The sequence below is a fragment of the Hetaerina americana genome, unplaced genomic scaffold (genome assembly GCF_022747635.1).
Source record: "Hetaerina americana unplaced genomic scaffold, ioHetAmer1.1.p SCAF_7, whole genome shotgun sequence".
Classification (NCBI taxonomy): Eukaryota; Metazoa; Arthropoda; class Insecta; order Odonata; family Calopterygidae; genus Hetaerina; species Hetaerina americana.
The window spans coordinates 44,855,177-44,866,221 of record NW_027287316.1 but is presented as its reverse complement, the minus strand read 5'-3'; the positions used below and the strand labels follow the sequence as shown (position 1 = coordinate 44,866,221).

At 35.9% G+C, this 11,045-nt stretch overlaps 2 protein-coding genes across 2 annotated transcripts; one reads left to right on the top strand and one right to left on the bottom strand.

The window, feature by feature from the left end:
• The first annotated feature begins 116 nt into the window (after nucleotides 1-116).
• On the top strand, nucleotides 117-1,526 carry LOC139696149 (prefoldin subunit 4-like). Its single transcript, XM_071594757.1, has 4 exons — nucleotides 117-285; nucleotides 368-472; nucleotides 558-674; nucleotides 764-1,526. Exons 1-4 carry the CDS (start codon nucleotides 244-246, stop codon nucleotides 914-916), a joined length of 417 nt encoding a protein of 138 aa, XP_071450858.1. The 5' UTR covers nucleotides 117-243; the 3' UTR covers nucleotides 917-1,526.
• Nucleotides 1,527-7,538: 6,012 nt separating this feature from the next.
• LOC139696764 (programmed cell death protein 5-like) lies at nucleotides 7,539-9,682 on the bottom strand. Its single transcript, XM_071595601.1, has 4 exons — nucleotides 9,515-9,682; nucleotides 9,322-9,430; nucleotides 8,920-9,083; nucleotides 7,539-8,829 (listed from the first exon to the last, which is right to left on the bottom strand). The coding sequence occupies exons 1-4, from the start codon at nucleotides 9,578-9,580 to the stop codon at nucleotides 8,782-8,784; spliced, it is 387 nt and encodes a 128-aa protein (XP_071451702.1). The 5' UTR covers nucleotides 9,581-9,682; the 3' UTR covers nucleotides 7,539-8,781.
• Between the last annotated feature and the right edge of the window lie 1,363 nt (nucleotides 9,683-11,045).

Genomic DNA, 11,045 nt, shown 5'->3' with positions numbered 1-11,045 from the left:
CAACTTAAACGAATTACCTATGTTATCGATTATCAAAACAAACAGACCAAAGAAGCGAATTTCATTATTCATTTTATAAAATAGAATAACGATAAAATATTTCCGTAATCCACCGCTTGCACGAGTTTAGCCGTGGGCGAATAATCCTGAAATAAAAAACTCAAAGGCCACATAAGGCGTGATTTAAATAAGGTCTGTTAGTGGGTAAATATCATTCCTTAGCGTTGAAGAAGATAACAAACAATGGCTTCAGGAGCTACTCTATCAAAGGGATCATTTCAACCGGTAAAATAACGCTCAGTGAAAATATTTATGTTTGAAATAGAGGAAAAACTTAGTGATACCGAATACTCTTTTATCATTGCAGGACTCAGACGTCCACATAACCTACGAGGATCAACAAAAAATAAACAGATTTGCACGCCACAATGCGAAATTGGAATACCTGAAAGAGGAACTGAAGGCAAAACAGGTTGGTAATTTTCTGCTATTGTGCTTGATGGGATACCATGTATACCCCGATAAAGTGGTTCTATAATTACATTTATTCTCTTAAGAATGAGTTGAAGAATTTAGAGGATGCATGTGAGGAACTCGAGCTAATGGACGACGATGAAAAAATCGCTTACCTAGTTGGAGAAGTTTTCGTGTATCAAGACTTGGAAAGCACCAAGGTACGTTATTCCTCTCTAGAGGTATGCATAATTTTAAATGATATCTTGTTGAGTCTAATATAAATTTTCTTGCAACTCTACCCCTCCAGAATACCTTGGAAGAAGCTAAAACAAACTTCAAGAGTACTATAGAAGAACTGGAAGAGGACTGCAATAAACTTAAGGGGGTTATGTCAGATTTGAAGGCTCAGTTATATGGCAAATTTGGTAATCATATCAACCTCGAGGCGGATGAAGATTAAATTTATTAACTTTCCCAGCATTAAATTATTGTTATTGGCTATGCATATGAATTGTGAACGAATTTTATAAATTACATGTCAAATTTTTGCGCTCATAATACCTCTTTTATTGCAAATACTTCCAATTGACGTTAACGTAAGGGTGAAAACGACATAATTTTTATTGATTATGTCTTTGTAGGCCAATGAAATTTGTCCTAGCATTTTGGTAAGCTAATCAAATTTGTTTTTCTAGTTGTTAGATCCTGAATAGATGTGTCTTGGGATACATTTTCATTTCATAAGCTGAAAAGTCGTTTGTTGTACAAAATATACTCGTATTTTCTGTGTGGTCTAAATGCCAATTGTTACACATTTAACTCCCAGAATTGATCAACATTCATTTGATTGCTGAAATTCACAGTGTCTGTAACCCTTGTTAATGATTTATAATTTACACTCACATTTTTCCCAGGCAAAATCTTATATTACTTTATGTTTGAGTATTATGAATGAAGTCTCCTACTAATGGCCCTGTGTGTGCCAATTTGCTTTAAATTTATTACTATTCTGGGTCTTTTGTAATGATCAAGTGTATTTGAGTAAACAATTCATTGTTTCTATCATTTTACTTAAGTTGCTGTTAATCATAAGCTTTCCCTGCAAAGACTCCATATAAACACTGTCAAGCAATCATATCAATATGGTTTTAGGTTACACCTCAGTGGAAGATGATTGTTGAGAGAAACAAATTTTCAAGAAAGACAAGTTTAATGAGCCTAAAGGTAATGTAGTCTTTGAAACCTACATTCTGATGAAGCCTTTACAACAACTTATTAAACATATCAACATCTCAATTTGTAAGGACTGTTCAATAAGCAGTAATCATACCTTTTAACGGAATACCTTTTCTCATCCTCCAAATTTCGATGATCCTTCTGAAATTAGTCCCCATTGGATGTTCTTTTGTCTCACCTTTTTTTCGTCAGCATACTGGGAGTTATTTTTTGATGGGTTCTTTGAAAATTCCTCAGCTAACCTTATTATGAAAAATACTTTCTGCATCATGATGAAATAAAACACTTTGCTTGTCCATGTAGAATTTTTTTATTATGATCTAGGTTTTGTTACAACGAAACATCTTCAGGGGAAGATGTTACGCTGTGACAAAACCTAGGTTGCAGTAGAAAAAAAATTCGATGTGGAAAAGCAAAGCATCTTCTTTCATCATGTAAGATTTCCACTGTGTTACACCTACAACTGTGTCACGTTCCACATAGGTTTTTCTTCATTATGGGAACAGGAGAAGGCCCCATGAGGCTTGGTCTAGGTTACATTGGGAATTAAAAATGCACTCAGATTTTCGCAAGATATTCACCATCAACATTTTTGATATATGGCCCTGCATTATCATAGTGCAATCTCCAGCCCTTTGCTTTGAATTATGACCTATTGTGATTGATAATGTCCTTGGAGAATATTCAATTAGTATGCTCCATTTACAGTTGTGTGTTTTAGTAAGATATGCTGGTACACCATTCCCTGAATATAAAAAATAAATATGACCATTAATTTTGCAGAAGAAGCCATTAATTTGGCTATTTTTGGTATTAGTGATGCAAGAGGTTGCCACAGACTATACTGCTCACTGTTGGGGTCAAAATGATGTAGCCCGATTTCATTGGCAGTGATAACCTATGAAAGAAACGCTTCATCTTCCTGTCACATCAACTTCAGCTATTAAAAAAAAAATTGTTGTCTCAGGCGTAACTTAGTGGAATTTGCATAACATATTGAAATGTAATGAAATAATTGACTTTGTAATTCCACACACTTTATTTAAAAAACACGACCCAGCAATGCCTTGAAGAGGAATTAATTAAGGCATTGCTTCACCCAAAAGCTTTCGGCATTTCGTGCAATGATCCAACTGAGATCCTTCAATGATCCACCGTTTAACCGCTATCCCTATGTCAAAATTCAATGTAAATAAGGAACTTAATGTAATTAAAACGTTAGCAGTAAACAATGGTTATTCAGAAGATCTAATAAATAAACTTTACTGGAATAAACTTACAAAAATAGCCTTAAGCCACATTTACAACCCCGAACATGTAAAAGATCCCACTGCCAAATGGCGGAGAATACTATATCTTGGGACTATTTCTCAAAAAGTAATTAAAAGTTTTCCTAAAGAAAAAATTAAATGTGCCTTTATTTTCATGCCTTAAGAACCTGATCTCTCACACTAAAGACAAAGTCCCCCAAAACGAGAGGAGTGGAGTGTATGAGTTAAAGTGCTCAGATTGCAGCACTAAGTATATTGGGCAAACCGGACAGAAATTTAAAGAAAGGATTAAAGAGCACCAAACATGTGTAAAAAATAAGAACACAACATCCCTCTTTGCAAAGCACCTCATCGAAAGTGACCACAAAAGTGACTTTGTGACAAAAATTATTCATTTTGAAGAAAAAGGTCAAAGGCTCGATGCTTTGGAGCAGTTAGCAATTTTGAAATGTGTCCGTTGGAAAGATGATCTTGCCAACGAAATTTTGTATCCCTTCCACTCCCCACTCCTAGACCTACCACTCTTCTAAATCAAAAATGTAATTCTCTCTTTTTTTCCCTCCAACCTCCCTCTCTGACCAACCCCCCCCTCCTATGATCAGAAGGTAAATATAGCCAGCGTGCTTCTATGAGGACCACCTGATGATGACGTTCAACGTTGAAACCTGGGTCGTGTTTTTTAAATAAAGTGTGTGGAATTACAGAGTCAATTATTTCATTACATTTCAGCTATTAATATACCTGAATGGGAACATCCTGTTGTACGAGTATGAACAATCTCAGAAATCACTGCACATAAACCCACCTCATTGGAATTTTTCTGTCAATTATGTGTGGGTGGCACCCTTTGTCATTTTTAATACTGCGGATAGTACTCTTAATGTTATTCAATGATCTTCTCTCTCAAAAGTAGCAGTAGTATTAATTGTTACTTCCTTAAGCTCAATGACTGGGGGTCCTATATTTTCTACATATTTTTCCATTTCCTACGTTAATTTTCACCATCTGATGGTGGAAATTAATGTAGGAAGGTCATATAAGCCTTGAACGAATGAAACTGAACGAATTATAATGGCCCCACACTACTTAGGTAGATCAGACCACAAAGATAAACTAAGGGAGATAGATTCCAGGACAGATAGGTACAAATACTCATTCTTTCCCCGAACAATCAGAAATCATAATAGTAAGAAACCGAAGTCACTTTAGAAATATTAAAAACGTTGAATTTACAAGTCGGAACAAAATTAAACACTATAGAGATGTTAGGTATACTTTCAGGTGTATGTTAGTTGGTAGTTTGAGTGTTTGCATGTGTGTGGGGTGTAAGTGTTCATGCATGAATGTATGCCATGTTTTTTTTTTATATATGATTTTGTCGTTATTGCATGCGGTTTTTTTTTCTTTTCTAAATTACGGGTGGTGTCCTAGCACCCCCCGCCACACGCCCTTGCGGCGGCTTGCGGGGTATTAAGTAGATGTAGAAGCCTTGGGTAAAAATTGTAAAGTAACAGTGTTGGGAATTTTGAAGAATGGAGAAATTTCAGGCATAGGTGGTGTAGTTAGTGAAATTTTGAAGTGCAGAGGTAAGTTGCATACTACTCATCTGTTTGTTCCATTTACATTTGTAACCTCAACTTGTACCTTACCATTGGAAGAATTTAATAACTTTAAAATGGCATAAAAGGAAGGGAAATAAGAATGTATAAGGCATGTAAGAATCAAAGAGCAATTAGTCCTCTGAGAATAGTGGGGAAAGTTGATTTAAAGAGTACAGAACAGGAAAAATCTGGAGAATGCATGTGGCTTTATGCTTGCCGAAGGATGTATGGTTCCTCTGCTTGCACTCACCAGGCCATTATTTGTGACTTTTTTCACAAAAACATCACAATTTTTGTTTTTTTTGTGGTTCATAATTATATTGTCATTCCCATGTTATGTGAAATGAGTCTAGCATATTTGGAGTAAAAAAGGTTAAATAAACTTAGGTGAGAACCTAATAGGATAAAAGGAGTATGGTATAGAGATCATTGTGAGTGTATGATGAGTTTATAGAGATGGGGTGGAAGGGGTACTTCACTAGAAGAGATCTTGATGAGGTGGAGACAGTACATGTAAGGACACCATAAACATATTAAGCCAGTGAGTTTAGATAAAGAAAGTAGTTTTGCTCATAGGGATAGCGTAGGTTTAGTCAATTTACATTATCTAAAATATAAAAGAGATTGAATATAATGGAAATAGCCAAGGCTGTCAGCATAGGTAATATCCATGCAGAACTATGCCATGACTGAGAAATACCAAGGAAAAGGTAAAAGGAAGACATTGTATGTATTTATTTAAAACATTTAAAGGGAGGAAGTTGTTCAAAAGACTACTAGATTGATTTACATTCAGCATGAGTAATACTTATTCAGCATTAAAGATTGATTTACATTCAATACGTGTAATATTTATGATCATGAACGGAAGGAAGAGATGAGCGGGAGATGGTTTTGCTTGTATAAAGAAAAGGTACATATAATGCCCTGTAGTAATGAGGTCACTGCTGGTAAAAATTTACCATAAACAAGCCATTATTTGTGGCATGCAAGAAAGGGAACAAGATGCTCAAAATTCCAGAATCACTTGGAATAGACTGCAATGGCAGAAAAATAATGCATTTCTAAAAGAACCAGGTAACAACTGTGCAAATGAATAACAGAATGAAAAAAAAACAAAATAAACCATGGAGTAACAAGGATGCAACCTATTGCCAGCACTATTCAAACCATATCTATAAGAGGTAATAAAATAGGCACAAGAATTGGGCATCAAAGGTATTGAGGCAAATATCAAAGAAATTAACATTCTCTGATTCGCAGGTGACATCACAGTAGTAGCATGCATGTGAGTGTCTGCAAGCAATTATTAATGGTATGGACCAAGCATTTGAGGAATACAATATGAGTATCAACAAAAAGAAAACTAAAATCCTTATGCTGAAAGAGAGAAGCTGACAGCCGATATCACAATTTGAGAAGTGAAGCTGGAGCAAGCGGAATCTTTTCTCGGCCTGGGCATTACTTGGTATGGCGTAAGTTTAACCAACATTAGCTAAGAATAGCCCAAGCTAAAAATGTATTCACGAAGAAGAGGCACTACCATGTTGAAGAACCCCGAGGTTGCAAACTAAGAAGCAGTTCATCAAACCTTTGTATGGAGCATGACATTCTAGAGATGAGAGACATGGAATTTGGGAAAAGTGGACTAGCAAAGAATAGAAGCCTTTGAAACATGGTGCTGGAGAAGAATGCCGAAGATTGAATGGACAGAGTGGCGATTGGGGAATTATATAGAATATCAGGAGGGGAAAGGACCATCTGGAGAAGTGTACAGCAAAGAACTAGGTGGATTGAACCTATCTTGGGGCACAATGGATTAGTTTGAAACATAATAGAAGTGAAGATGCCATGAGGAAACCCAGGTAACAAGTGTATAGGACATTAAGGAGGAGGTAAAACAGAGAAGCTATCAGGGGGTGAAGGAATTGATACTTTAATAGAGAAGAATGGAGGGCTGCAGTAAACCAACCTTAGGGTTACGATACAGATGAGTTTTCTAAAAATAGTTGAAATAAAAATTACGGTGGAAGGTTGTGCTCATGGGGAACTGAAAAAAAATATTTGAAGCAATAGTCACCAAATCACAATGTCATCACGTAAGCACTATTTCTTCATTTAATCCATGAAATGACTGTTTCAATTAATGTAAAATAGATGTATCATCTACTTAAAAAAGAGTATGTGTTTTTGTACTGGTATTTTTTTTCTTGTAAATTATCTTAAAATTTCAAGGCCAAATCATAAGCTATGGTTATTATTTAAGAACTTATGTCTCCAGATGCTTCTTTGGTCCATATTTAGCCTTGAAAGTAGATACTTCTGTATCTAAAGGAGTAGGCAGTTGGATGAAGTGAATTCCAAGTGACTAGAATCAATGGGCAGATTAAAAGATATAATATGAGAATGCAGCCTCTGGCAGCAGTAAGAGGTGATTCTATTTCCAGAGCAAAGTTTTTGACATTTTTATAGACAAGCTTTCTCAAAATAACTTTTTCATATTCTTAGCAGCTTTTTACTCCCAATGAATTCCAACCAGGATACATGTGATGCTCACAATGATAGTACTATTTGCTTAACACCGTACACTTATTTATTTGTCACAATGATGTTTATTTTCATCTAGCAAGGGGGTCCCCCATGTTTGGCATTGCTGAATTTACTGAACAAGGACCTCTTTGGTGGTGGTATGTTGAGACGAGTGGCATAGTGATATATCACAAATAGTGACTCAGTTTCTTCAACAGTGGTATGGTTGTCAACAGGCTCAGAGAGTGAAGGCATTTTCAACCATAAGACTCCACCCTGGGAGACTTAAATGAAACCCTCTTACTCTCAAGTTACATATCTTTGGTATTCATAATTTTCAAGCTTTGGATGTACGTAAACCTTCTTAACTGTCCATTACAAGCACAAGACATTTTGAGGGACTTGCATAACCAGAATGCCTTTATTAGAAAAAAATAGTGGTTGGATTAGTACCATTAATTTTATCATTTATTAGTTAAAAAGGTATACAATGACAAATCAGCAACTGCAATAACATCAGCTGCACCAGGTTATCACCGCGATCACTTCCTCGCGAGTGCTCACAAGTGCATTTTTCTGTTTAATAGGGGGGTCTAATTTAGCTTACAATAAAAAGCTCAAATGCATGGGTCAGAATGAGTTTCAATGAATCAGTGGTGTGTGAATTTAAAAAAGAATGCACCTTTAGCGTGAGTTTCTATAAAAAAGTTTGCTGGTTAGTTTAAAAAGGGATGTGGCATGAAAGTTGTCAAAGCTTGCATGAAATTATGGTGCTTCAATAATTAACAGTCTGGAGATGGAGTATAGATGCTCAACATATACGCATGTGTGCATTGAAAACTTTAATCTCGGCCTTGTGGTTTTAGGAAAAACTTATTAATACACTTGTGGGCCAACACACATGAATCAAGGAGCATCTGAAAAGGCCATTGGAAAGCACTTGGATTTCCAGCTTAGCTGTCAAAGGCCTCAATCCCATTTCAATAGGAAACTAACACCACATGTGCAGTTGAGTGATTTCTGTTGCAGATATATATTACTTATACAGATAACCCATATTACATTTAAAGAGTAGGATAAGTAACTGAAGAGCTTTCAGTGATGTCAGACTTTCATTCAGGTTCTCATGGCAATCAAAGTCGCTGGCAGAATTGGTACTAAGTGAGACAAGTCATTGATATTACTTAAATATTTTGTCATGGATGGTAAATAGTAGGCATTAGCATAATGCCCAAATTAATTTTAGAGACAAGTTAACAATAACAAATTTGGAACAAAAGGAGCACATGTGGAAACATCTAAACGAAACGCTACACTCGAGAATGGCTTATATTGCTGTCGGATAACAATTTCATCTATTTGTGCATTTAATAGGACTCGGGTGATACTAAATAAGCTTTTGCGTTGGGTCAACTAATGCACTCATGACATAGACTTTCATGGAAACGTTTAATTATTCACTTGTCACTCCTCTAGGGTTACACGCGTAACAGAGGCACAAATTCACAAAAAGTACGCCATCATTAAGAAGTATTTGTTCTTCCTGAATGTCTTTAAATGTTAGTGAAGGCTGTAGCGTTGCATTAGGTATTAGCGTTGGACTCATTGCGGAGTGATTGTAAGCAATCATCACGTCGCAATATTCCTTGTCCATAAGCTGGTCTTTGAGTGCGAAATGGGATGAGATTTCATAAGTCGTCGTCGGAATCATCCAAGGCTGCTCTTCGGCGATCGAACTGAAATAATGGAAGAATAAACCATGAGCTGTAGAAGAAAGTGGAGGCTGGATAGACACCTCTAGATATGAATGCAAAAAACCTTCTTACCTTCACTGAACACTGTGACCTCGTTTGCTCTCTGACCTTTTCAAGTATACCAATGAGCTCTTCCTCACCTAATTTACCCATAATTTGTCCTGACCTCGCCATGTTAAGCAGCATATTTTCAACTAGACGGCCCTTTTCTGGTTTCCCGACTAACAATGTATTCACTACAATGGAATGAAAGTGATCTAGTAAATAATACGACATTTAAAATATATGCATATGAAGGAGTGGCAGCGCTTATTTACTTGCCTGGACGAGGCAAATTTGTTTACAGGTTTAACGAAACATTTTCTTATAGTTCTTCGAGTGTGCTAAGAAATGACACAAAGCTATTTTCAACACGATCTTCTCGCTCGTCTCAATTAGTGAAATATACCACATTTACAGGAAACACAAACTTACATCTGGCTCTAGCAGATTGTGACAAAACTTGAGACAATATCCCATTTTTCATTTCATCTGCCTCTCTTTTTCTGTCTTCCGCTGACTTCTGGTTGCTCTCAGGGTTTCCCTTTAAAATATTATTCACATAAACCCCCTGCACAACAAGATGATTCAATTCAAAAGGACCAATTTAGACTACGCTAAAACACACCTTGTATTGGGACTGCAGCTGAGCTAATCTTTGAGCTCTAATCTCTTCTAATTCCGGATCTGCCATAGTTGTGAAGTATTTAAACCAAAGTTTCTTACTCCTGGCGTGCTCACGGGTGCTGTGATGTTATGGGACAGTTTTAGCTGGTTTTAACACAATTTAGCACTTCTGTTGTTTTTACGCATTTTAGTCTTTCGGAATGTCTGAGGATGTTATGGTGGGGTTTTCGACTTAACTAGGAAGTTGAAGTGAGTAAGAGCGTAGGTATTCTGAACTGAAGTAGGGCCTGAGTCCACTTTTAACTTTGTTTTAAGATGTTGAAATTGAAAATTAACTCTTATATGGCATTTGCGTCTTATTCATGCCACGAGTAAACATAAAGAGATTGGTAATCGTGTTAAACCAAAAGGAACTTGGATGTTAACTTTTTAACTTATGTTTCAGGAGCTTCGAATTGATAGCGGGAATTTAATATAAACATCAATTTTATGCATATCAGCATTTCACAACTAGATGTTTACCGCATAACTAATGGGTGATAAAATATTGCTTTTAACGTCAAGGAAAGACTGCCCTAAGGGATTATTTTAATCCGAGATAAATTTAAGATCAAAATAAAAAAAATACTTCCCGAGATAAATTTTATGCCAAATAGTATTTGAAAAAATTATATTTTGCATTATGTTTCCCTATCAAATTGCTCGTAAAGAAATATAGTCAGGCATAGTTCTATGAAATCAAATTGAGATGTAGGTTTATGAAGGTCGCCATTGAACTACCAAAGTCAACTTGTAACTGCTAAAATTATCGTAGGCCATTTTAATCTCTTTAGAATTGCAGCTTGCGGTACTTGCTATATGGCCAATATTTTCATGCTTATCTTAAAAAATCAAGTTGAAGCAGTTTTGGTTCACAGGAAGCTTTATTGAATTGTTTATTATGATTTATTTCACAAGCATTTATGCTTAATTGTGTCTCATATTTTATTTAATATCGAGGCAAACTTCTCAGGAAATTTCGTCCTTTTGTTTGAGATGACGTGACGGCACTATGTATTATGTGTTTCATCTTTGGGTTCTGACTCAACCATAAATGTTTTCGTCATTATAAGAGCCTGACTGTTTTCTTTAGAATTATTACTAATTATACTCCTTTCATCCCATTCTTTGTAATTGAGATGTGCTAGTTCTTGCATTCCAAGTCTTTGAGCCATTTCCTGTTCATATATGCTTGTACACATAGTCATTGCAACAGGTATTTTCAAAAGTTTAGCCTGTTCTATTGCAGCATTGAACAATGCCTCTTCAATGTTCATGCCTTGCCAATCTGGAGAAATGGATATGACATAAATCCTTAGATATTCATTCAAATTGCAGTATTCATAAACATCAGTTAGCAATTCTAAGTCACTTCTAAACTTTAAAATTTCACTGAGCTGTGTTTCCTCTTCTTCCGGAATGTCTGATTTGAGTTCTTTGTCTTCTTCTTCTGTTGGGGTTACAGATGCTTTTCTTTTTGATATTCCTTTACC